At 42.8% G+C, this 19,174-nt stretch overlaps 1 protein-coding gene across 2 annotated transcripts in view; it reads left to right on the top strand.

Moving 5' to 3' along the window:
- The first annotated feature begins 4,174 nt into the window (after positions 1 to 4,174).
- Positions 4,175 to 19,174, top strand: part of znrf3 (zinc and ring finger 3) — a 70,257-nt gene continuing 55,257 nt past the window's right edge. For both annotated transcript variants that reach the window (XM_042421924.1, XM_042421923.1), the window contains exon 1: positions 4,175 to 4,602. In XM_042421924.1, the coding sequence (XP_042277858.1) occupies positions 4,372 to 4,602 (231 nt within the window). In that variant the 5' untranslated portion in view covers positions 4,175 to 4,371. The remainder of the gene's footprint in view (positions 4,603 to 19,174) is intronic.

Below are 19,174 nucleotides of genomic sequence, written 5' to 3'. Positions count from 1 at the left end.
TGCAAAAATGTCACATCCTTTGGATTTTTGCGGAAAAACCGAACGGAGTCCTTCACACAGAAATCACACAGGCTAATACAAGCAACTGAGAAAGTTGGGAAGGTGCATTGCAACCTGTTCACTCACTGGCAATAAAAAACTATTAATACATGTAAATTTAATATTCATATTAAAATTTTGTCAAATCTATGTTACAAATAATAATTCCAGGTTCAGGGCTACAAATAACTATTAAAAGATAGATTCACATTTTTTTAAAACAACAGTTAGGTGCCCATATGAACGCTGAAAGAGGTTTTCCTCACTGTAATCACTCATTCTGTTCATACTGGATATTAAAGGTGCAGTGTTTAGAATTTAGTGGCATCTAGCAGTAATGGGATATAATATTCATAAGTATGTTTTCATTAGTGAAAAATCACCTGAAAATAAGAATTGTTGTGTTTTTGTTACCTTGGAATGAACCCTTTATATGTATGTAGGGAGCCGGTCCTCTTCCACAGAACCTGGAAATCTGCCACATTAAGTCTTTTTAGCATAAAATTCCCTCTTTGTGTTTCCTCCAACAGTGTTTCCCTGTTGAGCTGCGATGGAAGTATAGTAACAAAAAGAGATACTTTGGCACTAAAAACACTGTAATGTTGAATGATATCTACTTGATTTGACTCATTTGGACGGCTGCTTCAGATAAACTTGTAAATACATTTTTGCACAGAAGGAGGACTGTGGATTTTGGCCCCCATCACTTTCATTGTAAGTGCATTATGAAGGGATCTTCTAATGGCCAGTATGAACAGGATGAATGATCACAGCAAGAAAAAACCTATTTCAATGTTCATTTGGGCACCTGACTATTGTTTTAAGACAGACTTGAAAAACTGTGAACTGTTTCTTTAACTGGATGATTCTTTACTTGATTAATGGATCAATTATTTAGTCAAATATATCTCAAACTCGTGAAAAATACTCCTAATATAAAGTCCAAGGTGTCATCTTCAAATTGCTTGTTTTATCCACCTAACAATCAAAAACCTAAAATATATTCAGTTTACTGTCATATAAGACAAAGACAAGCATCATATCTCAAAATCACAAATTAGAGGCTGGAAAAATAGGGTTTGTTTTGACTTTAACATTTAAGTGATCATCAAAAGAGCTGCAGAAAACGTATTTTTCTGTCGATCAAGTGGTTGATTAACCAACTATTTCACCTCTAGGTTTACTCTAGGTTCTCCTCTTTGTCCTTATTATAGTATAGTAGCAGAATCCTACTTCTACAAGTCCATCTGGAAGAAAGAAAACCAGCGTAAACCTGCTAACTGACAAGCCTGTCAGGAGAGATGGCACAGTAATACACAAAGCCGGGCCAGCTATCATCCCTCAAAGTCATTCTCATCCTCAGCACTCCCTCAGCCTAAACAAAGCGGACAGCTGATTCTTCTCAGGCTGGCCTGAGTTTAGACATTGGTGTAGAGAGAGACTTGAGCGTCGGGAGAAGATCCGCAGCTGCTATTGAACGAACACCACACACGGAGGGTTTTAAAGGGCAGAATAGCCACCAAACTAGTTCTAAATACGTTGGAAAGTAAACCATGTAAACAGTCGATTCAAGTAAGTTAAAGAAAACTACAAAAGTGGAGCTGCAGAGCGAGAAATCTCTCATGAAATGAAAACTTCCAGCAACCAGCAGAGGGCAGACTTGCCATTAAAGAGGAACATTAGCTCTACCAGTAATTGGATCACTATAACTTGTTGCCCTGATGCATTGTGTGGTCCTTTAGTAAACTGGTAAAGTGAATCTCATCAGGCTTGCAGGAATTTTATGCATGATATGGCTGGTTGTGCCTTTTATATTTTCTCGGGAATTTATTGATTGTTACTTCTTCTTCTTCTTCTTCATGTATCTGTATTTCATGTGTGTGTGTGAGAGAATGAGACAAACAGAAACAGAGAAGTTAAGTGCCACAAGACAGATATGGGCCATGTGGTGTGGATCAGGATTCATAAAACAGAGTGACATCCAATGTGATCTGTAAATTATTGTCATGCTGGAGGCGCTGAAGAACTTCTTAAGTTTCAGCTTTGAATTGTTTTCCTCCCTGCTTTTTTGAGTCCGAACACATGTTGACCATCACGCTTTCTTCCAGAGGCGGCTGCATTCTTGACCTAAAAAGTCCTCACAGTTGGTTTTAATAATCACACTGCCACACAGCTGACAGCAAGATGAGACCTTGTTTTCGGGGGTTTTTTTTGGACATCTATCATTGTGCACAGCTCACCCTTCATTTGAGAGCTTTAAAACACCAGATTGTTTTCTTTGCAAGCGAGAGATTAGAATTATTGGAAACAGGCCTTGCCAAAGTTGTATTAATCAATTTCATGCGTTATTGTTTAACCTGTTAGACGACACTGTCCCATCCGTGGGACACTTTGTAACTTTGGTTCACGATCACTACTCATTATGACTTTTTGGTTATAAAATTTAAAGAGAGGCCTTTCAAATGAAACCACGGTTACGAACGGCAATCTTTTTATTTTAGGTACATCATATTAAAATTGTCTCAACGTTATACTGGCATCTTTAAGTCTTGTTGCTTCTCTTTAGGAAAAACAGTGTACGTACAGTATCATCATCATGGTACTGTGAGCGCCTTTTCATGCATTTCTCAGCTACACAAAGGTTCAAATTGTCTTCTTTTGTGTAGGATTTGAAAGATAGTGTGTGTTTATCTATTCTTTCAACATCCTTTCAAGACACAATGTGGTCATTTGCAGACACATAATGAACAGTCACACACTGAAAGAAAAGACGCCAGGCAGAAGATGTTCTCTAGGAACTGGGCAGCATGTACGTTTCACAATAGACTCTTTATCCAGAACAGAGAATGATTGGGAAATAATTGTCTTCTTCTGTAAATAAAAGCATCAACAGTTTATTTAAATGGGGGAAATGCCTGCATGTTTTAAAGAGCAGATCATGGGAAATGTGATGTTTATCGATTAATGCGTGATAAATCAGACGCCTACTGTTACAACTTCACTTGAGATGTCCCATTCAGCCGCTAATTTGCAGCTGACTTTCTGCACATAGAAATTATGTCAAATTACGTTTAAATATTTAGAGGTTTGTGAAATGCCTGAAATGATATATGACTAAGCTTGTCAGGCCTGTCTCGATGAGGACAACTACTTTGAAGATCAAAGCCAGCAGTTAATTGGAGATCCATCTGTCTAAAGAGCGGTGCACAATTATATATGTGCAAAATGAACTGCCTTTAATTAATGTGGAATACAACAGCTCTCATGAGCAAAACGTGCTTTAGGAAGTGGAGTGATTTGTGATTATTTAAAGAGATATAAGGAGTTTTCCTTAAATCTTTAAAGAGATATAAGATAAAAGGTTGTGATTCCATATATGGGTGAAAACATTAGTACCATAAAGTATGTGTGCAGGGATACTGTAGGGAATATTGTGTTGATTTTCGCATTGGAATGATTTGATTAAAATTCCTAATTAGTCAGAACAAAAAGCAAAACAAACAAACAAAAACTTTGTACAAACGTTCACACTCAAACTGAGATTGCTGAAAAACTCCAGCGACATGTTTGCAACCTGGAGGTGAGCAAATCTGAATTAGATTAGAAAAATTAGCCCGGTTTAAATCATGAAGCGTCCTGAAGAGGGTAGTGTTTATTTTAAGGTGGTACAACTGCAAAAAACGTGTCAAACTGAGGAAAAAACAGCACCAGGCAGCTCGGTTTTACAACAGTGGCTGGAGATGTGGCCTCTGCTTGACGATCAACCCAACAAAACGTGAATTAACTCAAACTTTAAGGCGTAATTTCAAGATTTGACAAACAATAAGTCCCCTTTTTGCAGCTCAGTGAAGTCCGCGGTGCCTCCTTAACTGGAGTGCTGGCACTTCAGAGTGGGGAGTGCAAAGGAGAGGGTCAGAAAGATTGGTGGGTGGGGATATAACCCTTTTGGGAGAGAGAGAAAAAAAAACTAAAAAAAAAAAAAAAAAAAAAAAAAAAAAAATCACGTGTTTGGAGATCAAAGGAGATCCGCTTTGTAGAGGAGGAGGAGGAGGGGGGTGAGAAAGAAAGAGGGAGAGAGAGGGAGGGAGGGAGGAAGAGAGAGAGAGAGAGAGAGAGAGAGAGAGAGAGAGGGAGCGTTTGCAGGCAATGTAATTGACAAGGCTTGCAGTGGTGAAATAAACACGCTTCAGCCAAGGCTCAGCTTTTATTGCACAATTGTGACTCTTTTGACGCATCGCCCGTAGCGCGCATAGACCTGATTTCAATTACCTTCACCCGATTAATTAATCCGTGTGAAATTATGTCCCGATCGGCGCAGATCCAGCCGGCAAGATGATGATTTCACCGAGGAGAGGCTCAGATCGTGTACCCGACTCGGTGGTCCTGGTGATCTTGGTGGTCGCCGCTTCTCTTGGTACCGTTTTCGCCAAGGATACTGCCTTTGTGGAAGTGGTTCTGTTCGAGTCCAGTCCCAATGGAGATTATACTACTTACACGACTGGCTTGCAAGGACGGTTCTCCAAAGCAGGAGCCACTATCAGCGCGGAGGGGGAGATCGTTCAAGTACGTGTAAAGTGTCTTTTTCTTACGGGGGAATGACAAGAAGCAGCCCCGAGCGACACTACCGGGACCCGGGGTGTAATTTTACCAAGCTGCCCTTCTTAAAACTTTTTTTCCACAGAGGCTGGGGGGTTGACAAGAGTTGTATACGGTGTGTGTATGTGTGTGTGTGTATGTGTGTGTGTGTGTGTATGTGTATGTATGTGTGTGTGTGTAGGCTGTGTGAGGATGGTACTAAGCTTGCAAGCATATGCGGTCACAAGATGGCTCCTATCTTGTGGAATTCATTCACAGGGAAAACATGCTCTTGCAGGTTATTTTGTTGATGTCTGGAGATCACTTGAGCGCTCTTTTACAGTTAATTGCCCTCAACTAGAAATGCACGCTTTTCGGAACCGTTTTCCTAAAAAAAAAAAAAAAAAAAAAAAAGTTACAAATCCGCCACCGCTTCCCTCAAAAAAGTTTGTAAACTTTGACCGATTTGTGCTCAGTTGTGATAGTTTATCGGTTTGTGTTTCGGTCAAACGTTCGCTTTCATTTCGGAAAAGTACGCTTTAATAGTGAATTAGGTTTGTTTTTATTGATCAGCGTGTAAACTGACCCACACGTCCCGCCGCTTGCAGCCTGTTAGTTACTATGTAGCCGTCATCAACACTGCCTTTGAAGTTGCATGTTTTTGGCTGAGGCTTTCATGTAACCGTTTTACGGCTTTTGGATTAAACATCGAGTACAAAAAGAATTACGCTGAAGAAACTAGTTATCATAAGAGGACTCCTCCATGTTCCATCTTTTATTTCCCTGAAACATGACAAGTGCATTTGGCTGGACTTGGTTATGGTTGGATCGGCTATCCAACTTTGATTTAGTGGAAGTCACTAAAATATGAAGCTTTTCTTTCGCGCCAAGTGTTTGTTTGAAGATTTATAACGCTTGCTTAATCTACTTGGCCACTGTTTTGTGAGGCACTGAAGAGTTTGAGGTACAGTGTAGTCATGTGCCAAAGCCAAATGTTTTATTTACTGACCTCTAACATGTCCTGTGTGAAAGAAGGAGGATGATGGAGGGAGCTCTTTATGATCGATTGGTAGTCACTTGAATGTGAAGCAATAATCCACTCTTTGAAGTGGTATCTGTTTATTTGGCCATATCTTTCAAATCCAAACTGTTTCTAACACATGTCAAGTTTATTTGGATTGAGGTTGTGATTGATAATTGGGCCAACAAGTCTTGTACACCAGTCACTTCGCTATGAAGGATTTCTTCAATGTCGAGATGGTATTGGATCATCAAAAGATGAAGTGTCGTTGCAAGAACAAAGCCTCACAAGCAGAGAAGATGATGGTTTGGTTTTTGTATCTTTTGTATACAAGCCAATAGCTGTTCAAGTGTGGCCTCGACACTGAAGAAACAGTTGAACTCCATGAGATCATTGGTCTGTGGTGGTGGTGGTGGTGGGAGGGTGGGGATACAGGTTTCAGTGCAGCCTATGGAGAGAGTTGAGGGCTGTTTAAATGCTGCAAATTTGGTTTCAATCAAGTTCACTCAGTCAGCGTGTAGTGGAAGGATGCGTCGTAGAATTTCAGCAGCTACTATCATGAGCCGTCGTATTGGGTGAGTCAAGACTGTGACTCATTAGCACATTTGTGTGTCTGTTAACATGCACTCATACTGAATGTACCCAGCTAGCGGCATCCTCTTCTCCACCCCTTGCTACTCTGTAAGAACGATGCCCCCGGATGGATATCAGTCGCACAGCAGCATCTTTTCAGTGCATGTATGCATTTTTTGTTTTTTCCTCAAAATGCAGACTGTTGCATTCAAAGAAAGATGATATGTGGGGATCAAAGGAGGGGATACTCAGCACAAAAAAACGGTCCCTGTTTACACACAGTGATGGCCATTTGGCGCCACTCAGTAACCACACAGAAATGTCGGACCTCAGCTTTACATCGAAAACCACATCTATTTAGGTTTGCTTTCTTTGCTAACATAGCTTCTGACCACTTAGAGGCAGCTTATATTTTGTCAGGCTATAATGAGGGGCAGTTTATCCAGCACGGCACACTGTCTTGAATTTCTTACAGCACATATTCTACCAAAGATTTATGAAAGTCGAAACTTGACAACCAATGACAGCCATACAACCTGAAGAGTACAATTTTAAACTGGTATCACATTCCCCACATGCAAATTCTATACTTGTGAAATAACATTGCAGTAACGTGTTGAGAAATTGCTGCGGTGTTGTAACGGATATAGTGTTACACTGGAATTGGGTTGAACACAAATATTTAGGTTCTTGTGCGTTCAGTTGTCCGCAGTGACCTCTGCAACCATTGCACTTGTCTACTTTTTGCATTCAAGGTTTTGAGCCGTCTCATGTTCTGTGAATAGGGTGTTTGATTTTGGTCTGTCTGAGGTTTACAGGGCCTTCATGTCCTCTCTTCTGCTGTTTGAACAGGGCCCTGAGGGGTTTGCGTTACCTTGTGTGTACAGTAGTGGCCAGACCTCAGCAGGTATGGGTTCAAATACGGGGGAAGTGTGGGGGGGGTGTGGGGTGGTGGGTGGTGGTGGGGGGGCGCGGGGAAGTTTGGCAGCGTTCCTGAGCAAAGACCCAACCACGATCGCCGCTCATACACTCCCAGCTCGCCTTTGCTAATTCCCTAAAGCTAACACCCGCTCAGCCCTGTTTGAAGAGTGCGAAATGTGGCACACGCTGCCAGGGCCAAAAATAATAAATTAAGTTAATTTGCTTCTCGCTCTGCTCTAAGAGGGGAAGGATGACGACGCAGATCTGGCGACAGTGCCAAACCCCAGGCCTCCCACGCCAGTTCCCTGATTGCTCCAGTTTGACTCAGTAATAGTAAAGTAATCAATGTCTCCTTAAACCGTTCTGTCAAGAAATTAGGCTGTGTGTGTCAACAGGCATTTCCCTATGAGTGGACTTAAAGGGTGTATTTACAACAGTGCCTGTTAACTCTGCTTCTTGGCAACCAGAGTACTGCAGGTTGTCCGTTCTGCCAGGTAGTTAATTGTATTCACCTCTTATCCCAGATTTAGATACTTCCTGATTAGACAGCTAGAATGAAAAAAAACTGTCTGGTAAAATGAAAACCCAGCAGTGCTTTGGGCCAGAAGAGATTAAGTGAAAAAACCGTGATGTAAGCGCTTGCACTGGACTTCATATTTTACATAGTTTAGAAGTTCTGATAGTCTTGCTGCACCTTTCCACATATCAGCAGCAGCTTGGACTTGGGTTAAGTTCGTTAAGCAGTGCAATGATGGCACCATCATATCATCCCCTGATTAAGTCACCAAGACAGACACCTTGATTGGTGTGGGTTGACGAAACCAGCTGATGCTTAACAGACTGACAGCGCTCTTCTTCCAGATGTACTGATAATTGAATTCCTAGACTGGCCTCGCTCCACGGGATGCTCAGTCAGACTGCTCATCACCGTGTTTGTCACATTTATATCACTGTTGACAGCGCACGCACAGCTCTCCTGATTAGAACGTGTTTGATGTGAAGGGAGAGACGCCATCTGCCGCTCATCATTCTCCATTGTCTCTCTGACGCCAAATCGTCTTTCCTGTAGCGAGATGAGGCGAGATGCACCGCACGAGCACACATCTGCCTCTGATTTCCAGCGGGCCCTGCTGTCAGCATGTGAGTGAGGAGCTGAGGCAGGGACGTGGCAGGGGCACCGAGAGGACCAGATGGAACTCATAGTGTTGTCGGCCAGAACCAGAGGGAATAATGTGGCTTTTGCCTGCTTCCTCTCAGAGGGGACACAGAGCATCCTCTGAATCCAGCGTCAGGAAGAAGAGGCTATAGTTTCCCAACACCCACGAGCTGTTTCACCTTTGAACTTCATCCCCATGCGCATGAAGTGCCAGTAACTATAGCTGGGAGACTTCATGATGTGGTTCTTTGAAAGTGGCAGTTTTTTTTTTTTTTTTTTTTTTTTTCTGACTGCATGCGCAGGGGGGAAAGTGGTGGTTTTGAGCTAAGACAACGATGAGCTTAAATACTGGAGCTCCTACCTTGGAGCTGGCAGGAGTTGTGTCGCGCTGCATTTAGACTATAATGAGAGCTTTAGTGGTTTAAGGCATCCAGCGCGCTTTCTCACCACAGGCTGGAAACCCCAAGAGGCCATAATGGGCCGGTCCCAGACGGGAGGTGCCAGGGACCGGGCCACTCCCAGCGCCAAAGCAACAGTAGCAGTACACAAACGCTGGTTTAAAAGGTTAAAAGTGCTGCTCCCTACTTTTTTCCATTTATTGGCTTGGCGGTCACAGCTGTATTTTAAGTGCTATCGTCTCTTAACCGCCACCCTGTTTCACTTTCATGTCCCGGCCAAAGTAATTTGAGGCTGCTTTTCTCCCCTTTTCGGAATAGAACAGACTAAACTGTTTTTCTCTTTCTCTTGCTTAACACCCCCCCCCCCCTACCCCGACACTATCATACACTCTCACCCCCCACCGCCTGTCTGCTCTTTGTGATGCAGCCAAAATTTGTCATGCATCCTATATTGCATGTGAATGACTTCAAGTGATGGTTACAACTGTTTCTTTACTAGCGTGCACTGATGAATTGTCACTTAACACTTCAGTTGTTTTGGGGTTCCCTGGTGGTCGGTTTTATGATCAGCATCGTCTCCGGATCTTTGCTGCATGAAGTCGTTCCCAATTTCTCTCTCTCTCTCTCCTTGTTTCCAGTCATCTTTCTACTGTCAACTCTCTGATAAAGGCATAAAAGGCTCTAAAATGCTTTCTAAAAACATCAGATAAATGTAATTATTCATTCGATTAATTGTCTATAAAATGTGATATTGACATTTCAAAAAAAACGAAGGATTTGAATTTGCAGTGATGTAAAACTAGAGAAAAGCAAGAACCAGATAATATTTGGTATTTGCACTTGATGCTTAAAACGACCCATCTTTTATGACGATTCACTAATTGATCATCGAAAGTGTTTCAGCGCTAGTTGTTTACTATCTTGCGGTAAGTATGTGACATTCTGTAAAATGTAAATGTAAGTTAAGATCATATTTTCAGCCGTTCACTGAAAGCACTGATTGCCTGTCAACATTCAGTCAGGTGTATGTCAATCTTCCCGTTGGATCTCTTACCACTTGTCCAAACTTCTTTTAATTGGCCAACACTACCTCCCTACCCAGCAGCCCCTGTTCTACTCTCCTGCCCCTGGCTCTTTTACTCTGTCTTCTCCTGTCTGTCTTTCTCTCTCTCTCTCTCTCTCTCTGATCCTCTCATTCCCACTCACTGCACAGCTCCACCTGGAACAAGTGCATGTTAGTACTGGTGGCCCCAGTAGCTATGTTAGTTTCCACTGGGCTGAGTGGCTGAGCAGATCTTTGATGTTCCACTCCAAGAGAGATTAGCAGTCAGCACTGGTGCTCGCTGCAGCTTTCTCTCCAGCTTCCAGGCCTCTCCCAGGGGGAACCCTATTCCCTCTTGTCGCTCTACTCCTGAACTGGTATTGATTATTTGTCTGAGCTCATTTGTATGAACGTCTTGTGTTTGTCCTCTGCTTTACACTCCGATCATGAGGAAATGTTAATTCAGCTTCGCCCTGAGGCTGTGATTATTTTTCTATGGTGTGTGCCGGGGTATATCAAATGCACCGCAACATAGTGTCACACTTTGACAGGTGAAAAAAGTGATTTTTCACACAGCTTGTCTTCACTCAGGTTATTTTTGAGTCACATTTATTAAGAGTCAAAGATAAAGAAGAGTCCAGAGTGGGGTTTTTTTTTTTGCTTTCTGAATAGCCCTTGGTGTGTCTGTCTGCATTTGATGCAAGAGCGCTGAAAGGCCAGTCCATCCCCTCAGCCCACATTTTTATCCACTGACACAGAGGGTCTGCAAAACAAAGGCTAAGGGGTCGAGGGTTATGAAATGACAATGCTCACAGTGGCTCATCCAGGCAAAGGCATGCTTTGTTGTCGGCCAGGAATGTGCTGACTAACCGTGGAAGGCCACAACGCCAGCCTCCTCTTTTGTTGTACTTTTTTTGCCAATAGACTAGGAAGGTAGCTGTGCAGGGAGTCCATTTCACTCTGAGCAGTACGCTCCATCTGCCTCCTTCTCCTCCTCCTACCTTACAATGTACTTGTGCCTTCGCTCCTCTCATTTGTTTTCCAGAAAGGAGAGGTCTTATCACAGATCTATCCCACTCACCCAAGTTCAAGAACACAGGGTTCAAAGTTCTTCCTTTTGTGTACATCATTACATAATTATCAGCCTCTTATGTCTAAAAACATATCGCAGTTGCTGTTAATGTAAGAGAGATCCTACTGTCCCTGTCATTTTGATTCATACTAATATGCGTTAGGCCTAGTTTGAGATTCTGTAGTTATTGTTCAAGGAAGCCATTACTGGTTTTGCGCACTTGATCACCGTCTAATTCATCATATTAATGTGTGAGGGTTCTCCTGACAGGCCCTCTGTCAGAAACCCTGCCATTTTTCTTTCCCCCCCCTTTTTGTTTCCTTTAATGGATTCCTACACAACCGTGGCAAAGGTCATTTACAGGGGTGCCAGATGGGGACAAATCAGTTTCAGGTGGAAGCTCCGACCCCATTATGTTCATCTCTGTCCCCTTACCCCCCCCCCCCCACCCCCAAACCTCCTGGTTTCTAGAGCCTACTTGGTGTATGTGTGTGTGTGCAGGTAGTTCCAGTAATGAGGAAGATCCAGGTTGTAACACAATGGGGCCAGAGGTATGATGGATAGGGCTTGCTTGGTCAATGAGAACAAGCTAGGTTATCCGTGCATTCTTTTTTTTTTTTTTTTTGTGCCGTCTGGTAGAGTGCTGCATGTCTCTTCGCTCCACAGTGAAGATATATCACTGCATCTTCTCAGCTCCTCCTCTTCCTGTTGCTAAAAAAGCGCCCTAGATTTTTTGAAATGAAAAATTAGGTTTCTTTTTATGTCGTCCTCTGTATCATGGGTATACTGAAGATATTGGGGACACAGGGTTCTCTATTTTCTGTTCGCTGTCACGGTCGCTAAAAGATTATTCTGTTCAGAAATAAATATTCTCTTCAATATTTATTTTTGAAGCAAAGCTCATTTGGTGCACTGCAGTTGCAAGCAATGATAAGATCAATTACTGTTTCCGTAGTTGTAAGAGTTAAACCTTCACCGTTGCATTTTGATTCTAACTCCTCAAATCTAAAATGGTCAGGTGTAGCTTTTCCTTTTATGAATCTACAAATATAGTAACTAATATACCATGCCAATAAAAGCTCTGTAGTACAGCCTCGGGCTTTGATAAAGCCTCCACAATTCCTCCTGTCCTTCCTCTGGACCCCCGTTGGCAGCTAAGGCCACACTGCTTCCCTCTCTAGCCCCTGGACCCTGAACAGGGAGGGGCCTACAGGGCTGGGTGAATAGCTGCCGGGAGTCGTGCTGCGGGTGTAAACCACATGAATGTGCCGCCTGAGCAGATAGGATCAGGCGAGGCGGGGAGGCCTGGGAGGCCGCGACGCTCGGCGCAGCTCCACGCGCTAACATCAAAGGCAGTGCCGAAGGGGGTGGCGGAGGGGAGGAGGGAAGCAGAGAGAGACAGAGCGAGGGTTGGGCCAAACTCTTCAAAGGCCTCTCTGAGTAATGCCGGCCCTGATATGCAGCACTGCAAAACTGAATGATGTAATTGCAGGCCTTCAAGCTAAATCCTCTCCCATACAAATAAAGGTGGAGGTGTTCCCTTGCACAAGCATGGTGAAAAAAAATACTTTGGAGTGTTTTTTTGAAACCGAAGTGTTCAGAATGCCTCACAGGTGAAGGTGTTAGGTCACCTCCTGACGCTCCTCTAACGTAAGGATCCTGGTGAAAAAAAAGTTTTATTTACGTTTTTGATGGAGGACTTGGAACGGGAAACAGTTTTTATCTGATTTCAGCAGATAGGTTAATCCATTGGGCGTTTCTAAAGTACACAACAGGTGGAACAGAGTTGACTCTGTTCTTTGTAAAGTTTATACAGGGCCTGTGAGTGTGTGTGTGTGTGTGTGTGCGCATGTACTTTTCCTTGTAATGTGTGTTACACTAAGCATGACCACAGATCCCTTCAAAAATGCCCACATGATCATCAGGCTGATAACTCATTGACAGCTCCCATGACAGTTGAGAGGCACACACTGCAGGAAAGTATCTGGCTTGTTGAGAGCGCACGGCAATAATTCACCGTTGTTGATTCGGTTTGCCAAAGGTTATTTGCATGCCTCTGATCGAAGTTATCTTCTCCCCCGCCCTTGTTTTGTGATTGTATATCGCTTTGATGTTAAATTGGCAGTAAACAGCTGCACTTTTATTTATTCGGAGTTCACGCGGAGGTCGGCCTTTTAAACTCCTGCATTCTGGGTCGAACTCGAAAGTCAGGACTGCAGCACAAAGCCTTTGTTGCCGGTTGTAAAGAAGAGAGCTCCTTGTTTCCGACACGTAGACTGTAGCGTTCATGACTATCACAGGACCGTCCAGCTAATCTGCTGTACTTGAATGGATTGAGACAAAACACGGCTCATAACATGATTTAACCTCGCTTTGAGTACGGCTGCAGCTGACAGATATTTTTTTATTATCATTTAATCTGTTGACTCTGTTTTTGATTAATTGTTGCAGTGTGTAAAATGTCAGAAAATGCAGAGATGTGGCCCAGAGTAACATCTTCCTTGTTTTGTCTAACCGAACCAAAGATATTCAGTTTACATTGACGTGCAACAGCAAAAAGTTTGTCATATTTGCTTGATAAATGAGTTAATGATTATACAATTATTAAAATAGTTGTTTATGAACTTTGCCACCCAGCCGAATGATTAATTATCTAATGATGAATCGAGTTAATCATTGAAGCGTGACTGTCTTGACTGCGAGCGAGATTCTCCTGTCGGCAATTACATTGACTTGTTTTAATTCCTATATAATTTAAGTAATTGGTTGAATTCATCCAGTAAAGCCAGTTTAACTCCCAGTCCCATTTTTAATTTTAACAATGTGCTGCGAGCGTGTCGACTGTTTAAAGATGCTTCATCGCACTCTGCTAAAGCTCTGAAACCTGTTCCTGATGCGGAGCGTAGTCAGCACTTTCAAATAATTGTATCCATACTGATATTGTGTATCGGTGAAAGAAGCGGGCACGTCCGTTTTCGTGTTGGAAAATGATCGCGTTGCCTCTATTTCAGTCGTTTTGTCGGTGTCGTAGCTGAACTGTAGTTGAACTTCATGCTGTGGATGAAGAGAGGCTGTCTAAATCTTACAGTTACTATATGAAACACTGTGGGATACTGTACAAAATACCGTAGGAAACCACTGAAGGAAAGCTGTGATGGAGGCTACTTAATTCAGAGCTACTCAGCTGTCAAACATAACTAAATTAAATTTGCTTTACAAATGTTAATGTCGAGCTTCTTTATTCTAATTGTTCACCTTGCAGCTGTATGACATAGTAAAATGTTACTCTGTGTCTGCACTTATTACATATAAACGACTGATTGGGATTGGAGGCAAAACACTTGTTTTTCAGGGAATCCGGAGACAGATATTTTAATTTGCACAGTATGTTATTTACAATAGATCATAAAGAGTATATATATACATGAATAGACTCCTCGATTCTGTTCTGAATTGGGGGAATAAGTGAGAGAAAGTTGAGGATGGAATACAAATGTCAAGACAAGATCTTTACAGACAGCGGTCAGTTAGGCTGATCGAAATGACATTTTCCATCATGCAAATTGTATCTGTGCTCTTCCCTCCACCCCTACCTTCCAAACCCCCCCCTCCTGGCTCAGTGTGAACCTGAGTGTATATGAAAAGGTCAGGACAATTACTCCTGGCCAGCTGTGTCCGTTTATGTCCCCTTGCAATCCATCTGTTCACCCCTCATTGCCTCAGCATGTCGTTGTCAAGAAAAAATGTCAAGGTTGTGTTTTTTTCTGTTTTTTTTTTTTTTTTTTTTTTTTAGGTCTGATTATTTTACTCAAATGTAAATTAGAGGGTGGGCATATGAGAGAAAATGGGGCTCTAATGTTAGTAGCAATCAAATCATTGTTTCTTTGCGTAGTAAGATGGAGCACATCATTATTCGTGTCACTGCACTTTCTCAATCACACCTCTCCTCCGTTTATCTACATTCCTCTGTCTGTCATATGTCACTGTATAAGCAGCATTTTTCATTTTTAGCAATTTTCAGGCACTGAAGAGATCTTGGCTATTCTTTGCTTGGCAGCATACGGGCAGTTTGTCCAAACACACTTGGCTCGCTAATGATAACTTGTCCTTGGACCTGTCAAGGAATCTAGTTTTCTCAGAATGCTGTTTTGAGAGAAAGGAGCGATCGAGTAGGAGAAGATGGGAATGACAGAAAAAGACGGGCCAATACAGCCCTTTGCTATTCCGTCTGCATCCCACAGGCATGTGACAAAGTCAAATTGTCACCCCCGGGGGTGACATGTATCCCGCAGGCATTTCGAAATAAACACGTCCCAGGGAATGTGGCTCTGAGATTTGGATAGTGGCCTCACCAGGCGTTTGGAAGCATGGTTCTCTCTCATATAATAGTTGCAGGAGGATCTGCAATTTGTATGTTGTAGATTTATTTACGCAATAGAAAAGTTCAAATATATTCTTGAGCAAAGTGTCATTAAAGGAATAGTTCAGCATTTTTGGAAATACTCTTATTTGCTATCTTGTTGAAGGTTGGATGAGAAGATTGATGCTCTCATGGTGTCATGTCTGTTACATGTGAATCTTCAGCTGACAGTTGGTTAGTTTAGCTTAGCATAAAGACTGGACATGGCTAATCTGGCTCTTCCCACTGTAAAACCACAAATTGCCATTTTTACACTTGTATGGATTAAGCAAATGAAATACAAGTTAGTTATTTAGCTTTTGAGGTGTTGGTAGGAAGATTTTGTTTCTGTTGGACAGAGCCATGCTAGCTGTTTTTCTACTCTTTATGCTAAGCAAAGCTAACTAGCTGCTGGCTGTAGCCTCACATTTAACAAACAGACATAAGAGTGGTATCGATCTTCTCGGTCTTCTTTGTTATGGTGTTATGGTGCAGGAAAGGTGTTTTATGTTTGCAGCCTGACCAGGATATGTTGTTTTGGAATTAATAGAATCAAGTGTTAGCAGAAACATCTGCAGTAACTATGGCTGAGCAGATTTAGCACACAGAAACTCAAACTTCATCCACGGACATTGCAGAAAAAGACACGCAGTGTTTTGTAGTGCGGGATTATGCTGTCGTGACACACCACATCTCTCCTGTAAAGGTACAGCTGTCTGCGAATGTTGATTGCAGCGTTAATATATTCAACCTTTTCTCAAATACGATAAAGCTGCAAATTCTCAGTGAGAAAACTGGATTTTATTGAAACTCAGAAGAGATGTGAAAAATTAAAAAAAAAAAAAGTCTGAGTCCGTACTCAGACCCCATCTGAGGAAACTTAAAATGTTATACTTCCTAACAGATGAGTCAGTCCATTAGCTTTAATGGCTTCCAGTAAAAAATCTGCAGCAGATCTGCTCCAAAGTGGTTTTATGTGAAAAGCAATCACAGCAATGGCTTCACACTCCACTAAGGTTTTCTATAGGGCTGCTACCAAACGCTAACAAGAGACTAGTGCCACTTTTACTGTAACTAAGCTGAAACCAAGCTTGCAACCATTTCTAAATTTTCGTGATTTGATTTTACACCAAACCCGTTCTGGTGCCTAACCTTAAACCATTTCCCATTGGCAACCACATGTAGCATATTTGGGTCAGCTTTTCTGCAGCATTGCCTCAAGCTAAGCTTATGGACAGAGGATTTGGTAAGCTACTGATGCATACATTCGTCATAATTATTGTTTTGCAAAAGCTGGAGTTAGAATCGCCCAGGCAACGGGAAAGCTTCAGAATTCAAATTAGAGTGTGGGATTGAGCTTTAAAGTTGTGGAGAAGGGCTGTTTTCTGTTTTCAGTCATTGCATCCTAAAAAACTCCATCATTATGCCCTCTAACCCTTGTTGGTTGGTCTTGGTTGTTCATGTATTAAAAGCTTGGAGTTGGCATGGCATTATTTGGGAGAAAGGTGAGGAAAACCCCCTCACTCCGCAGTATACGCTGCAGTTCTCTGTACTGGCATGAAAACAACCAAAGCATTTTTAGTACATCTCGATGCATTTTCATTTATAATTACATCATAATTAAGCACAAAAAAAGTGCACATTCCTTTCTCTCATCATTCCTTGCCTCCTTTTCATAAGTTCTTTCTGTTTTCTGCTCTCTTTCTCTCTCTCTCTCTGTCTTCTCCCACTCTGTTAAGCATGGGAGGGGAAGGGGGGGGGACGGAGTATAAATGTGAGACCACACATGCTGTGTCAATGTTTGCTGGAATAATTAGAGACAATGTGGGCCAATAACGGGAGGAGTGCAGTAACCTGAACTCACTTTGTTCTGCCCCGGCAGCAACACAAAAGCCATTCACAGATGTACAGATCCGCGGGCTCAGAGAAGAAGAAGCAACTGCACTTTTTAGTCAGCGCAGTGCACGGCTCCGAGAGGATCTGCAGGAAACTGGATTGGTTTCTATGGAACCTGAACAGTCCGCTCTCACTTCACTGCTTTTGTGTGAGCTCAAAGTGATGCTGATGTCACTCTGAAGGCCTTTTAAGCACTGCCTGAACATCCCTGCCACCACCCTTAAAAACACCCCTTTCCCCCTTCCCACCCTCCCCCTAGTCAACCCAACACATGGCCCTGGCTTAGTGGGCCCTCTTTAACTAGAGGATATCCGGCCGCTCGGTATGCAAAGAGCCTGTGGATTCCTGACGCGAGTGCTAGAGCTGGACTCAGAGGTGACTTTCAGCGTAGCCAGACAACTGTTGGATTAGCAGGACACTTTGCGTTGACTCAGAGCCAATAGGAGGAAGCCTGGCCAGAAGCAGGGCGTACTTGGTCAAATGCGGGCTAATGGATTCTTTTGAGCTATATATATTAGATTACATTTTAAGCATTCCACTGCTGCTCTTATCCAGCATGACTTACAGTGAGCACAGCACATTTGGTTTTTTTTTGTTTTTTTTGGAAAAGAGAGCAGTTTTCCCTAAAAAAATATCATGTAGAAAGAAAATGCAGGGAAGAAAAAATAAGATCTAACAGAGCACCAGAAGGGATTTTATTCTTCAACATAAGACTGAGACTGTTATCTAAAGCATAGGAGACAGAAATAAGATTATACGCCTTTTTTTAGATACAATGCACCGCTAAGTGTCGCCTAAGCTGTCGGTGTTTCCCTGGTTGTGGCAGAGTTGACCCGCTGCTGTGCTGCTCACACCCCTGGGTGGACCAACTGGCTTGTCCCCTCCGGTGTCCATCTTGAAAGGGGACACTGCTATGGGATGCATACATCCCCCCTGGAGGTCGCTGGTGTCATTGTGGCACCTGTCCCCTCCACTCTCAGACCGTGTCAACAGCTCAGATTTATTTACATTCACTCTTGTTTTCCAGAGAAGTGAACTGGAAAACGGCAGAGAGAGAGAGGATTGGTTTGTGTCTTCTGGAACGTCTGCTTGTCAGTTTGTCAGTTGATGGAGTCGCTAGTAGAGCGAGTCTGCTGGATTAATTCAATAAATATGACTATTTTCTTGTGTAACAATGTTACTGCACTGCACTACCTTTTATTGGAACAGTATTTCTTAAACCAGCAGCTGCCAAAAAGTCTTGCTTTCAGTTTCACTCTAGCTCCTGCAGGGTAAATACTGCAGTAGTGCTCGCTAAAGATGGCAACAACGTCCAGTTCTGTATATGTTTTGACAGCGCTATGTATTTATGCTACGTCTCGTGTCATATTTATGGGATATATGGGAACTTTGATTGCAGTTGCTTTTTGTTGTTTTGACAAACCGCATGTATTCCAAATCTCACAATGAGCCGGCTGGGAAGAAATACATAGACTTAATGCAGTTTTAGGGGATTTCCCTTCAGGAATGACTGGTCCTTTAACTTCTTTGGCCATTTATAGTTCTTATTGTTCAGTTTTGTTTGACAGAGCCTCCTCTTCTCTCTCTTTTTAGCCCGGGGATACACAACAGCTTTTTTTTTTTTCTTCTACTCAGTGTTCTCCTATAATCATTTTCAGATTCTCTCTCCGCCTCCCTCTCATTCCTCTCTCTCTCTCTCTCATCCCGTCCTCTTTTGTCTCCTTGCCTTTTCTCTTCTCATTCCCTCCTCTCTCCCTCTGTCTTTCTCCTTCTCGTTCCTTTCCACCGGGCTGATGTTGGGTTCTGTTCTGTTCTCCTGGTGGCAATGTGTTCCTCATCACAGCTTGTGTTTCCTCTTATCTACAGTTCTTTTATCAGCAGCCGCCACACATGCCCGAGAGAGGAGGGTGGTGGTGGTGGTGGTGGTGGTGGTGGTGGTGTAGAGGGGAGGGGAGGGGAGGGGGGGCAGCTGATGCTATCAGCAGGTGGAGATTTCACCACTGAGTTCAGGGGTCCAGTGTGGCCAGAGGACGGCCAGACCAGAAGGGTCTGACATGGGAGTGAGCAATGTGAACACGTGCC

The sequence above is a fragment of the Thunnus maccoyii genome, chromosome 9 (genome assembly GCF_910596095.1).
Source record: "Thunnus maccoyii chromosome 9, fThuMac1.1, whole genome shotgun sequence".
In the NCBI taxonomy this organism is placed as follows: Eukaryota; Metazoa; Chordata; class Actinopteri; order Scombriformes; family Scombridae; genus Thunnus; species Thunnus maccoyii.
Note: the sequence above shows the minus strand (reverse complement) of the source record. Positions and strands in the feature narration are given on the sequence as shown.